This window comes from Eumetopias jubatus, unplaced genomic scaffold, assembly GCF_037043125.1.
Source record: "Eumetopias jubatus isolate StellerSeaLion01/CBP00866 unplaced genomic scaffold, mEumJub1_p1.0 scaffold_16, whole genome shotgun sequence".
Lineage (NCBI taxonomy): Eukaryota > Metazoa > Chordata > Mammalia > Carnivora > Otariidae > Eumetopias > Eumetopias jubatus.
The window spans coordinates 66,011,926-66,032,339 of record NW_028274822.1 but is presented as its reverse complement, the minus strand read 5'-3'; the positions used below and the strand labels follow the sequence as shown (position 1 = coordinate 66,032,339).

At 47.6% G+C, this 20,414-nt stretch overlaps 1 protein-coding gene across 1 annotated transcript; it reads right to left on the bottom strand.

Moving 5' to 3' along the window:
* Positions 1–1,961: 1,961 nt before the first annotated feature.
* On the bottom strand, positions 1,962–12,315 carry LOC114198081 (immunoglobulin omega chain-like; the record flags this gene model as incomplete). The annotated part of the gene is made up of 3 exons (XM_028089357.2): positions 1,962–3,790; positions 10,446–10,510; positions 12,041–12,315. Coding segments are annotated over 3 exons (741 nt in total), but the record flags the coding sequence as incomplete, so codon positions are not given.
* Positions 12,316–20,414: the final 8,099 nt, after the last annotated feature.

The following is a 20,414-nucleotide window of genomic DNA, read 5'->3' as shown; positions in this document are numbered from 1 at the left end:
CTGGAGAGCAGGTCGGGCATGAGGGACAACAGGGAAAGTCTGGAGGAAATGCCACCCAGGGAGAGCAGGAAGACAGAATGAATAAAAGCTGGTCGGGAGTGAGATTATCCAGGACAGCTAACCAGCAAGGTCTCTGTGGGCGAGGGAGAAAGGAGAAGTAATCATGACATATGGAGTCCACACTGGGTGATGAGGTGGATGCAGTCATTTGATTTCGTAACTTTTAGAGAATTGATTCCCTCCTTTTCAAAAACTGTGTCATATATTCAGAATTATGCGTATATAACAATAGTTCAGGTCACTACCTGGCAATAGAGGGTGAGGGCCGCCCATGAATACTTGTAGCAATTCAACAAGTGGGGTGGATGATGTGTCAAGAGGGAAGTGGAGTCATGATGGAGAACGTGTGGAGTTACAAGACCTGGGGAACCCACATCAATGAGGAGGTAGTAGAAGAGACTCAAATCTACCTGAGAAGGTGAGGGAGCCCTGCTCTCCTCTGTCATTCTAATAGTTTGGCTACGATCACAACTGATTTATTTCCACTCCTGCTTTAGTATCAAGATGGCAAGGTAGGAGGCAGGGTGGGAAGGTGGACTTCCGGTCCAAAGTGAAGGTGGGTGGGAAGATATTCATGACATAGAAGAAATGCCATTTTCTCTCTCCTTTACCCTGATGCTTTCTTCACTTCCTTATACTCCGTTCTTCCTCACTTACTAAAAATCATGGGTCATCATTATCACCATCGCAATCCATCCCATGTTCTCCTCAAGGGTTAGTCCCCACACCTCACTAACCCTACCTCCATGGAATCCACCGTGCTGCTCCCTCCCCCGAGTCCCCAGCTGACTGTGGCTGCAGGTGCACGTGGCCATGCTGACTGCTCCCCTGTGAACGTGTGAGACCCCCTATGGGGCGTCCCTAGTTCAGACACACTGTGGTCCTTCATTTCTCATTTCCGTCTCTGTAAATCCTTTGTTATCTGCCCCCGTCTGCAGTACATAGTCAGACTTTTCTCAGTTTCCTTGATGTTAGAATGTATCTTCCTATCCAGACTCCAAACTGGAAAACAGAAGCTAGAAGACTTCCCTATTCAAGACAAAAATAAGATGTTCACCCTTTTTTCAAATGTGCTGCATATTCTTCAGGGAATTTTATAATTTCATTAATATACAGATTGCACACATCTGAGGATGTTTCCTCTTAGTGTAACAGCACTCCCACTGGTTTTAAGGGTGAACTTGCTTCAAGCTTATGCACTCCTTGTTTGCTGAGCTAAGTCCCTTGGTTCATAGCAGAACTACCCTACTTTCCTGAGATTTGCAGGCCAGTGGCCCAGAGGAGTGAAGGACGAGACTTTCCCGGGGGAGAAGGCCTGAGCACATTTGAAACAGCCCTACCAAGGATGCCAGCAAGTCTGTTAAGGGTCATGTCCACATAGGACTAGCTGCCTGTGCACTTGCTTTTTCTGCACACAGCCCCCACCGTTTCCTGCACCTTCCCCTGTAAAACTCTAGGGCTTCTCCTGGATGGGGAAGATGGTCTTTGAGACATTAGTCCACCATCTTCCCAGGTTGCTGGCTTCCTGAGTAAAGCACCCGTTCCTTTCCCACCATCGCTTCCATCCCTTGTCTCAAGCATTGACTATCCGGAGGCAAACGCAGAACCTAAGTTCAGAAACCAGTTCTCTGTCCCATAACATTACCACTTTTACTTTGTTGGTAATATTATGAGAATCATTTTCGTTATTTTTAGCATGTGAAATAGTACCATTATTATTTAAGTTATTATTGAAAGAAGTAATAGAAACTTTATTTTATATATTTCTCATGACTTTACTGAATTATCCTATCAGTGTAATATTTTTCAAAGAGATACCCTGAGTCATCTGCAAGCAGAAAGTTAGGGGTCCCCAGGGTGGGTGGGTGGGGGATGAAGCGGAATAGCTTCCTTGACCCTACAGCAGTAATTTTAGCCCCCAGCTATTTTCTGTGATCTATGCCCTGCAGTTTCTACCTGCCCAGCACACATCTTGTGGAATTTCCTAGGCAGGAAAGAACAAAGAAATGTAATTACCTCAGTAGTTAAGGATTTTAACAGCTTTAGGGAACACAAAACCTAAGAGTCCTACCAGGCCAGGAAACAGTCTAACCACCTCAGAAACAGTAACTCAGTGGGAAAACTCTGAGTGCTTTAACAAAAGCAAACATTCACCTAAAGCACGTTCTCCAGTCATTTTCTGTAGGATTGAAACCATGCTCCACAGGGTTAATGAGGTGAAAACTGTTACCAGCAAGACTCCCAGGAACACCCCTTCTTCTTCACAGGAAAGTTAACCTTACATTTCAGAGGCAAACAGCAGGAAAAGCCTGGCAGCCTGGACCAACTTGAGCTCATCCACCAACTCCTCCTGCACAGAAGGACCATGGAGTGTGACTCTGCCTCTTATAATCTTAAATCCCTGCCCTGGGAGGAGCACAAGCTTCAGGAACACCCCACAGGATACATCACAGTTTGTGTTCTCAGTTCCCTGCACCACCTTATGTCCACCTCTACCCTGGATGACAAAACTCCCCTTTGTGAACATTCATCCTAACCCTGAATAATGGCACCCGCTCACCCCCACTCAGGGAGCCACAGCTTTGGAAATTCTTCCCCTGATCTCCTCGTCTGCTGCAGATCAAGTTTCCTTTGTGTGACAGTGATGTGGGAAACAAAGGCAGAAGAAAAATTATTCAACATCCTTACTACCTAGAGCCCACCGAAGTCCTTGAAACAGGCAGAGAGACATTCCTCTAGGGACTCAACTGCTTCAATGTTAGCGCTTTGCTAAGGGCAAAAGGCAATGCTAGCCTGAACCGACCCCAGGATCCTGTAAGTCTGTTTTAATGTATAAAAATTCCTTTGGAAACTTTATCTCTAACCCCCCCAAGAGACGTGTTGGCAATCATCCCCCAAGCATATGGCCCACCGATATACAACTGAGGGGTCTCACGTCTAAGGGTTTATTAGACGGTAATACATGACCTTTTCCCAACAATAGCTAGCCCACTCAAGGTCCTGGAAGCCTTGCTTCCAAAATTCCTCGGAGACTTACACTATCCCTAACCCCCTCCCGACTTGAAAGTCCGTAATGGGCCGCTCCTCCCGACCCCGGTGCAGCTCCTTCTGCGCACGGGTCCCGTCCCCATGCTTTAATGAAACCACCTTTTTTGAACCAAAGATGGCCCAAGAATTCTTTCTTTGCCATTGGCTTCGACCCTCACGTTCGTTCTTACGTCACTGGGACACCTGTGCCGGCTCAGGCGACAGCCTAATCTGTGTGTCTGTCCTTCCTCCTCAAGGACAGGTCTCCCCACAGAGGAGTCTCCCCTACAGGAGCCTCTCAATCAAAGAGGCTCAGAGACAAGATCTCTGGTTTTCGTCTCACCTCCTCCTTCTCTGAGAGGCTGTGAGGAGCGGTAGCTGCGCCCACTGCCGTGAGCTGTAGCCCAGGGAGAGTCCGCCTCGGCCTCGGCCTGCAGCCCCGAGATGCGCAGAAGCCCCGCCTTGGCCGAGGCGTCTTTGCAGCCCGAGAAGCGGCCGGGGACCCCGGAGCCCTGGTGCTTCTCGGAGTCTGAGGGGAACCTCGGCAGACACCGGGGAGGGCTCCCTGGCCGCTGCTGGATCCAGTCGATGTTAGAGCCGCCCACACCGCTGTCCCTGCTCAGGGTGCAGGTGAGTCTGGCCGTCGTTCCCGGAGACGCCCAGAGGGAGGGCGGCCGTGTCCGCAGGGGCTGGGACTGGGAGCCTGCAGACACACACATCAGAAGGAAGAGAAGGAATGGGGTGCGTGTGCATGAGGAGCTGAGCCAGAGGGATCGGACTCAGGCTGGGGGGCCGCCCTCGGGCACTGGGCCCTGTCCCCACCTGTGCAGTGACAGAGGCGTGCAAGGAGGACGGGGCTCCAGGCCATGGTGTCACAGCCCCTTCTTAGGCCACGGAGCTGGGGCTGGGCTGCCCCGGGCCTGTCTTATCCCCTGTCCAGGGGCCGCACAGAGCAGCTGCTCGTGCAAATGTGACCCCCCCCCCCCCCCCCCCCCCGCTTCTCCCTGCTGTGCACTCCCAGGCCTGTGGCCCCTTGACGGGGTAAATTCCTGATGCACTGGTTTCTCCCTGGTGGGCCTGGAGGAAGCAGCTGCTGGGACCGCACACAGGCCAGGTCTAGGGACTGGTCCAGGTCCAGAGAGGACACGACTGCCCAGTTCCCACTGAAAGCAAGGGGCCCAGCCCTAGGGCCTCCTGTCGGTGGAGGACTACCCAGCTGGGAGCCCTAGCCTGCACGAACACCCAGATGCCACCTCACCGCACCCCCTGCTCGTCTCTCAGCAAATACGTCCTTCTTTCGCACTGCTAGCAAGCCTCTCCTTCACCTGCTCCTCTGATTCCTGTTCGCACCAGGTGACAGTGACCCTCCAAGGAAGGACAGAGGTCCTGGTGTGCTGTCCCTGATCAGGCTTCCTCCGTGGACAGGGGTCCAGCAGGAGGTACATGAGCAGTCCTGACCCAGGAGAGCCTGTGGACCGCCGTGGAGCTGAGGGCAAGACCCGGGGAGCAGAGAGCAGAGGGAATCTGTCCCTGTAGGAGGCTCTCAGAGGTGGGCTGGCTCCGGGTGCTGAATGTGAACAGGGGCTTGTGGAGGGGACGCACAGCTTCAGAGAGGAGGGCGCAGAGGGTGGGAATGCTGGGTCTTTCCTGAGCAGGGCTGACAGGACAGAGTGAACCCTGAAGAGGCTCCTGGGGCGTCTGGAGACAGGGCAGGGCCTGAGTGTCCAGCAGCGACCAGCGCGGGGACATCCTGTGACCTCTCGTCCACTTGCTGTGAGATTCTTAATCCCAGCTGGGCCTGTCCTCACTGTTGCTCATTAGAGAATTAGCTCCATGGGCAGTCCACGGACAGCATTTGGGACAGGGAAACCTAGAAGGGGCCATTGGGGGGAGGGTGACCGGAGGAAGATGACAGCCAAGGAAACAGGGAAGGGTGAAGTGGCTTGTGTCCCCAGGTGGGACACAGGGAGTGACTGGGCCCTGGACTGTGGGAGAGGGAGGGGTAGGCCAGAGCGTGTGCCAGGTGGATGGACGGGGACGCCTGGAGGGACACAGGTGAGGTCAGGTGGGAGAGCAGGCGGAGGGCTGGTGATGGGTCCGTTGTCCCCTTGTCACATAGAGGCCATGGTATGACCTGTGCAGAGGTGCAGAAACACTCACAGAGAACCAGGGCCGAGGGATGCCTTCCCTCCCCTAGAGGGAGGACGTGTGTGTTACAGTGACCTTCCGCCTGAGGGCCTAGTCTGCATCATTCATGCATTCATTCATTCACTCATTCACTCTTTAAACACACATTTAAGGAATATCCACAGGTGTCAGATCATTGTTCATCCTAGCGTGAAGTAAAATGTGATTTTATATTCATTTCAGAATTTCTTAGCACACTGTGTGTTTCATATAATGTGCATGGTTTCTCTTTGCCTTTCTCAGTGTCTGTGTTTGAGAGTCCAACTTCTATCGCACAAAGGTTCCTACTCAATCACTTTGTGTCCATTTATCAAAAGATTCTTTGATACACTGGAGAAAAGTATGCAATTCTATCTGCTTCAAATTTGAAGATAAGGAGGACCTAACACTTAAGAGAAAAAGGAAAAACTGGAAAGAATAATTGTCATATCTGAAAAACACACTGTCAGCTTCTGCAAGTCACCATAAAATATAGAAATAAATGACCAATATCATATTCCTTAGGAAGAGCAACGAAATATCATGACAGTTTGAGAACTAATGAATTTATTGTAGATTCCATCATGAATAAACTGGGGATTCACAGTAATCAGCCAGGCTCCCTGACCTTGAAGAGAGCCTTGAGCCCACCCTAGAACCTGTCTCAGGCATTCTCAAGGCATCCCGGGTCAGAAGAATCCTTTCCTGCTGGCACGGTCTGGAGCCAGTGGTGAGCACGAGGATTGGAAAACTGGATGTGGGAGAAGAACCGTGGGCCCAGGAGCCCCTCACAAAGTTGGAAGGAGCAGAGAGCCTCTCCCTTGCCTCCAACTCCCGGGGGCTCTAAGGAGATGCTGCTTGTCCCAGGGGAGAGCTGCCTTTGGGCGGTGTTTTCATCTCTGAAGGACCATGCTGATGCGCACTGCCTACCAGGGGCTCCAGTACCAAGGAGTCCCATCAGTGGGTCCGTGTGTGAGCAGAAAAAGCTAGGGGTCCCCAGGGTTGGTGGGGGGAAGATGGAATATAGTGTTCCTGGCACAGGAGAAGTCATTTTAGGCCCCCAGCTATTTCCTGTGATCTCTGCCCTAGTGGCTCTACTTTCCCAGCACACATCTTGCAGATCTTCCTGAGAGGTGTCAGGATTAAGAAGAAATGCAAAACAAAAACAAACACAAAAACAAGAAAACTTCAGTAGTTAAGGATTTTAAGGGAAGAAAAGGAATGCAAAAATGGACAATCTCTAACAATCCAGGAAACAGTCTAAGCACATCAGAGACACCCCCCGGGCTGTTTCCAAGGAAACCAGGCCTTGGCCTCCTTGCCTCAGTTAAGGAGCTCAAACCCTTTCCAGTTAATGCTGGCTCTGGGAGCAGGTCCCTAGCTCCTTCCCCTTGTGGGACAGCCACCTCTGCTTCGTTATAATGTGACAGTCTCTGCACTAGGAGGAGCACTGGCCGCATTCACAGAGCAGAGGATGCCTGTGTAGGCCTGCACTCTCAGGACTCCTGACCGACCTTACGCCCACCTTGACGTGGGATGACAAAGCTCCCCTCTGAATATTCATCCCAAATAATAAAAAGAACCCACTCACTCCTGCTCTGGGAGTCAAGGCTTTGCAAGGTATTCCCTGTGATCCCCTTATTTGCTGCAAATATGGATTCTTTTGTGTGACTCCACACCTGGCTCGGTCTCTAAATTTAATTCAGGACGGAGCAAACTCATATTAGTTCCCAGACCCCAGTAACTTCATTTTCCTCTCCCTCCCTCTATATATAGCTTATGGTACTTAAATGTATAACTTATAATATACGATATGTATATGCAGCATGCAACTTGTAACATACACATGATATAATATTCATATATAATCTATGGTATTTTATATAATACATGACATTTATATTTACTAGAGTATATATAAAATGATGTAATAATTCAATAATATAGTGTACACATTTAATATATGTTTATATAATGTGTATATATTATATACTTTTATAATATGTGATATTTATTTATAATAATTTATAATATATGTCACTTTTTTTTCCTTTTCCCCAACAAGGACCCCGATGCCTTGGATGGCAGAGTGCCACAGTCTGGAAGGAAAGCTGGAGGCTCTAAGGTGACAGAAAGAATGGGACTTGTTTGGGAACAAAGCAGTGCAAATGCCTCCCCCCTCCCACCGCAGCAGCTTTTCCCTTCAGCCCTAAAGGGAACTCCTTGTCTATGAGGGAGGAGGCCAGAGAGGAATCAGGACAGGACAGAGACGCCCCAGAGCTCGCTGGCTGAGGCCACATTGTTGGCTTTCCCCTCCTCCTGTCCCCAGGGGTCTCTTGCCCTGGGCCCCCGCAGCATGGCACGTGATTAGTTTTCATGATGCCAACTGCTCCAGGTGTGGGCGGGTCTGTCCCTGTCTGAACACCAGCCTGGGCAAGGCCTCCATGGGGTGGCGGATGGAGCAGGAAGGAGGGAGGGAGTCAGAGCTGAGCCCCCACGCAGCTGCGGGGACACAGGTGCTGCAGCCACACTTCAGTGAAGACACCCCCTGCCAAGTGGGCAGGAGTGAGTAGAGCAGTTCCCCAGCTGGTCTGGACCAGAAGCCCGTCCTCACAGGCCCAGTCCCACAGCGCCACCTGCTGGGCCGAGACACCAAGTCGTCCAGCCCATCTGACACCTCCCAGAGCTCCTGGAATGATGTCCAGACTTCAGCAATTGGATCATTCCAGTATCACTGCCCAGAGCAGTAGAATGAAGAGGTGTCCTCTGTGGTGTTCGGGCTGACAGGTTTTATCCAGATCACTAATGACCTCCGGATGGTTAAATACATGGTGTATTGCACACTGCTTACGTTACCAGGTATCTCAGGATTACTTGACATTGGAGTTTGCCTCTTCCAGGAGCTTGGGGTCATAACCAGTCTACCATCATCTTGAACCAAGGAAAAGGCTTCAAGTTCTCCGAGTACCAAGGTGGTTCACACCTCATAGTAATTCTACACGGACCCGTCTTCCAGTTTGACCGTTGGTGTTGGTGTGGGTTTGGATTCCCCTGTGAGGTCCCCTCAGCCTGCACTGCAAGGACGTTGGATGCCTGTCTCTGCCATGGGAACAGAACGCTGTCAGGGAAATGCGTCCTCTGCTCCTGCTGACTTTTCTGGGTTCAAAGTTTCCTTGAAATTCAGCCTGCAAAATGCTTCTATATTTGACTCTCTTGTATACTTAATATATTTTAAATCAGTTTTATAATTTGGGTGCCTGGGTGGCTCAGTCGGTTAGGCGACTGCCTTCGGCTCAGGTCATGATCCTGGAGTCCCGGGATCGAGTCCCGCATCGGGCTCCCTGCTCAGCAGGGAGTCGGCTTCTCCCTCTGACCTTCTTCCCTCTCATGCTCTCTCTCTACCATTCTCTCTCTCTCTCAATAAATAAAAATCTTTAAAAAACAAAACAAAAATAAATAAATAAATCAGTTTTATAATTTTAATTAGTATGAAGATTGTTATACACAGAACATTACTATAAATGGAGCCCTCCTCTATTGAGGGGTTCTTCCATCTCTCCTGCACTGAAAACCCTCATGGCCTAATGTGAATTCATGGGGGATGAGTGTCTAAAATCTGGGTCCAAAGAACAGTAAGTGCTTAATATCCACCATATATAAAGAACACATACAAATTAACAACCACCACCACCAAAAAAAAAAAAAAAAAAGAAGCCCCAACTTAAAAATGGACAGGAGCACCCGAGTGGCTCAGTCGGTTAAGCATCTGACTCTTGATTTGGACTCAAGTCATGATCTCAGGGTCCTCAGCGTGGAGTCTGCTTGGGATTCTATCTCTCCTTCTGCCCCTCCCCCTGCTCATGCTCTCTCTCTCAAATAAATAAAATCTTTAAATAAAAATAAAAATGGACAAAAGATTTAAAGAGACATTTCTCCAAAGAATATATCTATGTATATGTATACATATGGCCAAATAATACATGAAAAGATGCTCAACATCATTTGTTATTAGGGAAATACATATCAAAACTATAATAAAATTTTACTTCACATCTACCAGGATGGTTGCAATAAAAGCAACGGAAAATACCAAGTGTTGGTGAGACGTGGAGAAACTGAAACACTTCTGCACAGCTGGTAGGAATGTATAACGGTACAGTTGCTGTAGAAACCAGTTTGGTGATTCCTCAAAAAGTTAAACACAGAACTACCATATACCCCAACAATTCCACTCTTAGGTATATGCCTCAAAGAATGGAAAACAGGGATTCAGATAGATACCTGTACACCCATGTTCACAACACCATTATTCCCAATAGCTAACAAGTGGAAACAACCCAAGTGTCCATTAACAGATGATTGGATACACAAATGGGGGATATGCATACAATGAAATATTATCCCACCATGAAAAGGAGTTAAATTCTGATACATGCTACAACACATATCATATGTTAAGAGTGAGGAATTATCTCTTAGTTTATTTTTTTGAAAGATTTTATTTATTTGTTTGTTTGTTTAGAGCGAGCAGTGGGAGGGGCAGAGGGAGCGGGGGAGAGAGAGAATCTCAAGCACGCTCCATCCTAAACGCGGAGCCCAACACAGGGCTCAATCCCATGACCCTGAGATCAGGACCTGAGCCAAAACCAGGAGCTGGACACTTAACAGACTGAGCCACCCAGGCGCCCCTATTTCTTAGTTTATATAGTTTCTGTTTCGCTTGATGGTAACTGGGTGGTGATAATCGGTGACGAGTGTACCATATTGTGAATGTAATTGGAGGGTATGCTAAAAAATGGTTAAAATGGCAAATTTTATGTTCTACATATCTTGCCACAGTAGAAAAAAGCAAAGTGATAACCTGTGTGTGTAGCATTCTACCACTTGGGTGAAAAAGAAATGGATGAAGGATACAAATTCAGATGGTTGCATATGTATAAATTATCCCTAAAAGAATACACAGGAGGTTGTCTGCAGAGGACAACTGAGGGGCTGGGGACAGAAGTAGAAGACTTGCACTTCTCCGTTCACCCTTTTGCATGTTTGAATTCTCAATTATGTGCATGTATTACTTATTTGAAAATTTAATGACTTAAAAAATTCACAGAAGTGGGCTTTAAATAAACATTACGACTCCAATAAATAAACACGCAAAGGTCAGAAAGAATAAACATACGCTGCCTGACTCCCACCTGCACAGAAAGCAAAGTCCTCAGCGTCACCTGTGCCTTGGCCATGTCCTCTTTTCCAGGAAAAGCTGCAGAGAGAGAGAGAGAGAGAGGACACATGAGTGCCTGCTCCTGTGGGCCCAGAACTGTCCAGAGAGGACTGCTCACCTCTCCCCCCGCGCCCCAACAGGGGCACAAAGGACACGACCACTTGTGCCCCTGGGGCTCTACACCGTGGAGAAAGAGTGGGGCTTTTCCCTTGGCTTCCTTGTCTTTTCTGACATCTCTGAGACATTGACAGCATAGATCCTTTCTCTCTCAGGACCAGCTCCTCCCATAAAGAAAATTCCAGGCCCCAATGGTTTTCAGTGATGAATGAATGCTATCGAACACTTAAAGGCAAAATACACAAACTCCATCAGAAAATCGAAAAGGAAATGCTTCCTAACTCATTTCATGAGGCCAACACAACCTTGCTGTTCAAACTTGACAAATCATGACAAGACAATTAAAGACCAATATCAGGAACATAGATATAAAAATCCTCACCACATATCAGCAAATCAAAAATATATGTATATATAAGTGTGCAGGTGTGTGTATATCCTCCAGTGGAGTTTATCCCAGAAAACAAAAATGTTGGTTTAAGATTAGGAATTTTATGTAATTAATCACATTAAAATCATATTAAGAGAATGAAGGGGAAAATCATATCTTAATAGATGCAGAAAATCACTAGATAAAATTCTACACTAGTTCATGATTAAAATGCTTAGCAAACCAGTAATGAACTTATTCAGTTGATAAATGGCATCCACAAAAAGTACCTACAACTCACATCATAATAAATAATGACACATTCAATGTTTTAACCCTGATATTAGGAACTAGGCAAGGATGTCTGGTCTCACCATTTCTTTCTTTTTTTTTCTAAGATTTTATTTACTTCTTTGACAGAGAGAGACACACACAGAGAGGAAACACAGGCAGGGGGAGCAGGAGGGGGAGAATCAGGCTTCCCGAGGAGCAGGGAGCCCGAGGCGGGGCTCGATCTCAGGACCCGGGGATCATGACCTGAGCCGAAGGCAGACGCTCAACGACTGAGCCACCCAGGTGCCCCTGTTCTCACCATTTCTATTTTACATTGTACTTGATTTTGATTGTGAAACACACATACAGTGCGTGCAAGAACCTTACGCTGGAGCGGACAGTTGTATAGAGAACATCCATGGAATTCTTGACACAGGTCATGAAATAAATACTAGTGGTGTCCCGGAAACAGCCTCTGCCCTATTTCTCTTACCATCTCTCTCCCTCACCTCCCTACACTCCCCAGCTAAACACGCTTCTGGCTTTTACAGTAATACTTTCCTTGCTTAACTTCACAGTTTTACCACAACTTTGCACCCATAAACAATAGTTTCTATTTTGCCAGTGTTTGACCTTGGTATAAACGTAATCGTTTTGTGTGTTACTCTTCTGCTTAACTTTGGGTAGGTAAGATTCATCAACGTTCATACAGCTGTCATTTCTGAGTTTTCCGTATAGAATTTCACAGCAGGAAACTTCACCTTCAGTCTCTTCCGATACAAATCCACAGACAGAGAGTGACGCTGTACCTGTTTCCTGGGGCTTCGGGGCAGGGGTCTCCATGGCGCCACTCGGCAGCGTTCCCCGGAGGTGTGGGCAGCTCTGCAGCCTCCTGGGGCCCAGGCCAGGCCCAGAGGCGCGGGTCCTGCTCCTGGGGCTCAGGGACAGCCTGCAGGGGAGCCCCGGGGGGTCGCACACGCAGTCCCGGCTGCACAATCACGCACGCGGAGCCCCTTGCGCCCCCATCAAGGTCGGGGTCAGGCAGGCTCAGCAAGCGCCCCACACCCCAGGCGGCGCCCACACCCCATCACTCGGGCCCCACACACTCAGGCCGGCTTCGGGATCAGCTGCTGTGAACTAGAGGGCGCGGAGCCCGGCCTCGAAGACAGGTCCCGGGGCTGACCGCCCTCCCACAAAAGCCGAGCGACAGCCACAAAGGAGCAGCCGGAAGACCGCTGTGCGAAGGTGCGCCTGCGCGGACCGGGCGCCCACTACAACTCCCGGGAGCCTTTGCGCTGCGCAGACAGCGGACTCCATTTCCCAGATGCTCTGACCGCCCGACCCAGACGAGCTTGTAGCACAGCTTTCTGGGAAGTGTAGTTCCGGTGTCATGCTGGACTGCTGCGTGTGTGTCTAATTGCAGGGGTGTCCGGAAGATGGTGCCCAGGAACATGGAATGATTCTATCAGTTCGTCCACTTCTCCAGGTGGATTCAGGTGGGTCCCAGTCCATATCCATCTTTGCAGAAAAGGCTCATGCACCTCATGCCCTAAGGATACCAGTGGTGGTGGGTTTTACCAGGCTTCCTGCCCCTGCTGCCCCTAACCTGAGGTCGCAAGGAAGGACAGGGGAAGGGGTAGGGAAATCCTCAGCCCTGCTCTCAGGCCCGGTGATCCCGATGCTGGTCCCTCCTCACGAGCAGGGGAAGGAGGGTCTGGTCCAGACTTGACACAGTGCTCGAAAAATTTCACCCTTCCTGACTTGAATCCCAGGTTCAGCTTTGGCCACAAGCTGTACCCAGCCAGCAACGGCACAACCCTGCTGTGGTTGCTGGCCTCCAGAATGGCCGCTATAAATCTTGTCTCCTGGTAGTCACATCTTTGTGTGATACTTCCCAAACTGAGTAGGGATGACTTGTGTAACAGAAATAATATGGTGGATATCGTGGTGTGTGAATTATGAAGCTAGGACATGAAAGACATTGATTGAAGCTTCAGCCTTGCTGTCTTGGATCACTTATCGGGGAAGCCAACAGCACATCTTAAGTATACTTGAGCAATCTGGAGAGTTCCACATGGCAAGAAACTTGGGCCACCTGCCTACAGCCAGCACCAACTTGCCACCCACAGAAGGATTGATCTTGAAAGTGGACGCCCCAGCCCTCGTGACAATTTAACTGCAAACTTATAAAAGATCTCGAGCCAGAGCAACACAAGAATAGCCAGACATGAAGTACAAGAATATAAGTTTATTGTTTTAAGTCACTAATTCAGGGGTAATTTGTTGTACAGCAATAGATAACAAGTACAGGTAAAAGTAGTATATATAATTAAAGCAGATAACTAAATCCAGTATTTAGAAATAGGATGCTGTGGCCTCAAAAACTGGATTGTGGGAGAAGTTTTGGAACCAGCAAAGAGCATGAAGATTTAAAAGGAATTTGAGAAGAGTGGTAATGAAAGCATAATTGCCTTTGAAGGATCTATTTAGAAGTCTGATGGACTTGAAGGATACTTCAGATGATGGGGTGCCTGGGGGGCTCAGTCAGAAGATCTTGTGACTCTTGATCTTGGGGTTGTGAGTTTGAGCCCCATGTTGGGGGTAGAGATTACTTAAATAAATAAATATTTTTTAAAAGCATACTTTGGATGAGAGCTTAAAGGAAATGGAGGAGAATGTTGGACATTGGAGAGATGGGAGTCCTTGCTGCATAGTGGCAGAAAGTTTAGCAATGTGGTCACCTGTAGTAACATGGAAGGTAGAAAAGGTACCTAATAAACTGGGTGATCTAGCTAAGGAAGTTTCCAGACAGAGTGTTGACGGTGCTTCCTGGCTTCTTGCTGCTCATAGGAACATAGGAGAGGGGAGAAATTCACTATTAAACAAAAAGGAGTGAGGTATTGCTGCATCTGAAAATTCCCAGGCTCTCCAGATGGCAAATGATGCTGAAATCAGGAAATGGTTTGCAGGGAAAGATTAAATCTAGGGCACAGTCAGGAAAAATGCTATGAAGATGAAGCTGTATGAAAAGGTGCTCAACATCATTAGCCATCAGGGAAATGCACAAAACTACCCTGAGATACCACTTCACACCCCTTCCAGAATGGCCACGATCCAAAAGAGGTAGTAACAAGTAGTGGCAAGGATGTGGAGCAATTGGTACCCTCATACATTGCTGTTGGGAATGTAAAATGATACAAAAATGCCTTGGAAAACAGTCTGGCAGTACCTCAAAAGGCTAAAAATAGAGTTACCATATAACCCAGCAATTCCACTCTTAGGCATATACCTAAGATAAATGAAGACTTATGTCCACACAAAAACTTGTACATGAATGTTCATAGCTCTCCTATTCATAGTAGCCAAAAAGTGGCAACAACCCAAATGTCCACCAAATGATGAATGGGTAAATAAAACGAGGAATAGCTATACAGTGGAATATTAGTCATTGTTCAAAATATCGATACATGCTACAATATGGATGGATCTTGCAAATATTATAGTAAATGAAAGAGTACAGTCATAAAAGACCACACGTTGTATGGCTTCATCTGTATAAAATGGACAGAATAGGGAAATCTATAGAGACAAAGTAGATTAGTGGTTACCTAGGGCTGAGAGTCTGGGGAAAATAGACAGTGATTGCTAATGATTCTGGGGTGGTATTTGTTTGAGAGTTGATGAAAATATTTGAAACCGACTGTGGTGATGGTTACACAACTCTGTGAATATACTAAAACCCATCAAATTATTCATTTTAAATGGGTGAATTAAATGGACTGTGAGTTAAATCTTAATAAAGCTTTTAAATTAAAAAAGAAATTATAGAATTATTTGTTAAGAACTGAGAAAAGTCTAAGTGTGGTGCCTCAGAAAGCTATTCAAACCAAAGAGCTTCTTAGAAACATAAGTATGTTGTCTTTTGGACAACTCGGTGTAAGTCCGCAGTAAAAAAGGGCTTATTTCAAAGAGATTTGTGGGTGTGGATTTTGTCTAATTGCATAAACTCCAATAAGATTCACAGGAGACCTGCCCTACTTTTAAGACAATTATATTGGCAAAAGTGCCACCAGCTTGGACCAAAAGGGACAGAGACAGTACAAAAGGAAAAGAAGCCTTCTGATGATCAAACTTTTCTATACGATGAGAATCAGACTGATAACACATAAGACTACACAGTTATAAACACAAGAACCTTTCATGGAAAAGGAACAGTAACTCAGAGGGCTGAGCAAAATGCCATGAGGAATTATTCCTAGACCTTGAGACCTAATCAAAGAGCTCGTAAGCCATGCATTTCCAGATTTCATAATTACTGTGGACCAATGATTCCTGTGTATCTCCCATATCTGTCCCCCTTTTGAACAAGAACATCCAGTTATCTTATGCCTGTCTCACCATGTATATTGGGTGAGCAGTGGAGGGCAGTTGTAAGTTCACAGTTCTTTGGAGCAAGAGCAACAGCCTTCATGGAGCTGAACTTGAGAAAATACTGATGTAGATCCACACGTGGACCTAATGTAGATGACAAGATTATAGAGTTTGAGCAGATGGTGTAATTGCATGACACTTTGGCAGACTCAGGAAAGCATGAGTGTATTTTGCACATGGGAGAGATGTGAATCACCAGAGACTAGAGGTGGACTGTGGTTGCTAGCCTATAAGATGGTCCCCTATGATCCTTACCTCCTGGTGCTCATGCCCTTGTATAGTCCCCTCCCACACTGATTAGAGCTGACGTCTGTAACCGATAGGCTGTAGCAGAGATGACAATGTGTAGATTTTAAAGTTAGGTCATAAAAGGCATTTACAGCTCAGCATTGCTCTCTTTTATTATCCACTCTGACAAAAGCCAGCTGCTATGTCACGAAAACCCTCAAGAAGCCCTACTGAGAAGACACAGTGAAGAACTGAGGCTCCCTGCCAACAGCCAGCATGGACTTGCCAACCATTGGCAAACCATCTTGCAAGGGGGTTCTCCAGCCCCAGTCAAGCCTTCAGGTGAGTGCAGCCATGGTTGACATCTTGACTGAGACCCCAGGCTAGAACCACCCACCTAAGTCACTCTCCAATTTCTGATTCACAGAAACTGTGTGAAATAATATCTGTTATTGTTTTAAGTCACTAAGTTTGGAGTTATTTGTTACACAGCTATAGATGATTAATACTCCTGCCACGTGCAGGACCAATGTTAATCAGAAGCAACTGCCTGGATGGGGTGTGTGTGTGTCTAAGTATGGAAGTGTGCCTGTGTGTGTGACAATCTGTGTGCACCTGTGAATGTGTGTGCCTTTGGTGTAACTGCTGATCTATAGGTCTGTGTTTGTGAGAGTACCAGTCTATGCCAGTGAATGCCTTGTGTGCACCTGTGTGTGTGTTTGTGTGTGCATGCATGACTGATTGTGGGTTTCCCAGTGGGACTGTGTGTTTGTGGATGCTGGGTGGTGGGTATAGTCTGTATGTCTTCATATATTTGTGTTCTGTGTGAGTTTGTGTACCACTGCAACCTTTGCAGATCTACCAGAATGATTGTGTATACACACTGTGGCTCACAGTTCTCATCCATGCTCCCTCTGGGGGCATGTGCTTTCATGTGACACTGTAATCACGTCCCTATTTACAGGACAGAATGTGGGCCTGCGTGCTGGCCGCTATCTCACAGTCTGGTCTGTCTGAGGGTGTGTGTGTAGCTGTGTGAGCATGCATCTGCATACAAGTGACATCATATCTGCAGGTCTGGGCCATGTGTAACTCTGTGTGCTTCTACTTGTGACTTCTATTTCATGGTCTGTACACACATGCACCTGAGTGTTAGCTGATGGCTCTTGTCTCACAGTTCTGGTTTGTGTCTCCCTGTGTGCGTGTGTGTGTGTGTGTGTGTACATGTGTGTGCTTGGCAGGTGAGTCTGGAAAATGCAGATCATGTGACCTCTGAGTGAGAAGGATAAGACTCCAGAGACACCTGCCAGGTCCTGAGGGATCCTGACTGTTGACCTACTGTTTGTTCCCATCCTCAAGGGTAGGAGTGGGTCCATTTCTCTTTGCCCAGAAAATCAGGTCCTTTGCTTGGGACCACCCAGAACAGGAAGGAAGGTGCCCTCAGGAAGCCCCAGCTGCTGCCCTTGACCCCTGGGCTTTTCTTCTGATGGCAGTGGGGGTGAGTTATGAGGGGAAGAGTCTGCAGATGTACATAACTGCCCCTGCTTCCCTATTCCTGGATAGAAACGTGTCCACTCTGAGGGTCTGCCACACACATGAAAGAGTGAGACATCTGCTGAGGTTTTTTTCTGGGAACCGCCATGTCAAGATGTGGGGACTCTGGGCACAGAAATAAGGACATGAGTGGGGGGTGCCAGGGGGTCAGTATTGGCTATGGCTCACTTGGTAGGGACTCAAGGCCAGTGTGCCAGGCACTAGGGGCTGTCCTGCTAGAAGGAGAAAGCCGAATGCTTGTGCCATCCTGGGACAGGAGGGCCCATATAATCAAAAGACCTGGGACGAAGGCCCTTGCTTTGCTGACCAAGGACAAGTGAAGTTCATTGTGAGTGTCAGAAACACGGTTTTTGCTTTTCTCCCTGGAGTCCCTTAAGCATCAGGGCCAGGACATGATGGTGAGGGGCAGGCAGGTTTCCAGGCAGTTCCTGCTTTCACCTGCTTTTCCATGAGTCCTATGGATCTGAACACTTTGGGGTAAGCCCCAGGTGAGAAGGCTCCTCCCTGGGCTCAACCTCTACTCCCCTTCTCCCTGGGAGCAACTTGAGAACAAAGAAAGAGAGAGAGAGAGAGAGAGAGAGACAGAGAGAAGAGGAAGAAAAAAGGAAGGAAGGAAGAAGGAAGGAAGGAAGAAGGGAAGAAGGAAGGAAGGAAGGAGGGAAGGAAGGAAGGAAGGAAGGAAGGAAGGTAGGTAGATTGGACAATAAGGTTTAGATACTTCAGACATACAGGAAAGACCCAAAAAAGTGATTATCAGCCAACAATGCCTATTTTTATTTCTTCCTGATCAAAAATATGCCCACCCATCTGGATGACTGACATACTTCAGAGTGCCTTCCCTGCAGGGGACCACCCCTTGCCTGGCCTTGGCTTTGGGGGCCAAAGGCAGCCAGGCCTGGTTCCCAAGCTAATTCCCCGTGGGCTGGGAATTCTCATGGGAGCAGCCAGTGTGCCCAGTTCGACTGAGGGTCCTGGAGGACCGTGGGGCCAGGAGTCATTAGAGGCTCCCACAAGGAGGGCACTTGGAGGAGGTGGACCTGCACAGTCCCAGAGAGAGCAGGTCAGCACAGCCCTAATTCCTGCAGGCTCCATTCTCAGCTCCAGCCCCCAGGAACCTTGGCTCTACTTCCTGCCTCTGAGTTCTGTGAGCTTCTCTTGAACCCCCACAGTAAACTGTGTTTGTCGTAAACTAGCCTGAGACCCAAAGAGCTCTGTGGGTGATTACCAGTAAGACAGCTACTAACATTTCCTCCTACCTCCATATGTGCAGGCTACATCTCCCTGCAGGAGGATGTTCTGTTGCTATAAGAAAACCACCCCAAATTCAGTGATGTAAAACTACCATTTTATCGTGTTCATGGATTCTGTGAGCCAGGAATTAAGATGGGGCATGGGGGCTCATCTCTGCGCCACAGTGAGCAGACTGAGGTCTCAGCCAGATAGACTGTCATAGTTTGAGGTGACTTCATGGTTGAGGGTTGGAATTATCTGGAGGCTTTATCACTGGCATGGCTGGCACCTGGGTGGGAAGACTCAAAGACGGGGTTCAGCCTGGACTCTCAACCTGAGAACCTAATCACGGTCTCTTCATGTGGCGTGGGCTCCTCTCAGCATGGTGGCCAGGTTCTGGGGAGTGTCCTGCAAGAGAGCAAGTGTCCCAAGGAGCCACACAGACTTTTATGACTTCGTCTTGGGAGCCACACAGCATCACTCCCACTATATTGTGTCGGTCAAAGCAGTCACGAACCATGCCAGATTCAAAGGGAGGGGGCGTAGAGTCCACCTCTCAGTGCGACGTTTGTCAGAAAGTTTGTGGCCATTTTTAAAAACCACCACAGTTTACTCTCTGACCAAAAAGTATTTACATTCATTCCTCCTGCATGCAAAATACACTCACCTCTTGCAAGCCCCTCCCCCAAGTCTTATCCTGTTATGGCACTGGGCTCAGGTTCAAGGTCCAGAACCTAAATCCAGTATCTAAACCAGGTACAGGTGCAGGTGAAACTCCTCAGGTGCAGTTCTTGGTTTGACTTTGAGTGGGACTTCTCTTGATCTGAAGACCTGCAAATGTGCATCCCTTTGAATTAATGTTTTTGTATTCTTTGAGTAAATACCCACTAGTAGGATTGCTGGATCATAGGGTAGTTCTATTTTTTACTTTTCTGAGGAACTTCATACCATTCTCCACAGTGGCTGCACCAGTTTCCTTTCTCCACATCCTCACCAACACCTGTTTGTTCCTGAGTTTTTTATTTTAGCCATTCTTACAGGTGTGAGGCGATATTCTCATTGTAGTTTTGATTTGCATTTCCCTGATGATAAATAATGATGAGCATCTTTTCATGTGTCCGTTGGCTGTCTGTATGTCTTTTTTGGAGAAATGTCTGTTCATGTCTTCTGCCAATGTTTTAATTGGATTATTTGTTTTTTTGGGTGTTGAGTTTTATAAGTTCTCTCTATATATTTTGGATACTAACCCTTTATCAGATATGTGATTTGCAAATATCTTCTCCCATTCCATAGGCTGCCTTTTAGTTTTGTTGATCGTTTCCTTTGCTGTGCAGAGTTGGTTTGTTTTTTTTAAATATATATATAGTCCTAATAGTTTATTTTTGCTTTTGTTTCCCTTGCCTCAGGGCAGCTATTTGGAAAGAAAGTTGCTACGGCAAATGTCAGAGAAGTTACTGTCTGTGCTCTCTTCTGGGATTTATATGGTTTCAGGTCTCACATTTAGGGCTCCCCCCCCCAAATTGATTGATTGATTGATTGATTGATGAGAGAGAGAGAGAGAGCAGGGGGAGGGGCAGAGGGAGAGGGAGAGAGAGAATCCACAAGCGGACCTCCTGGCTGAGTGCGGGGCCCGACTCAGGGCTCAATCCCAAGAACTTGAGATAACCACTTGAGCCAAAACCAAGAGTCGGCTGCTCATCTAACTGAGCCAGCCAGATGCCCCTCACATTTGGGTCTTTA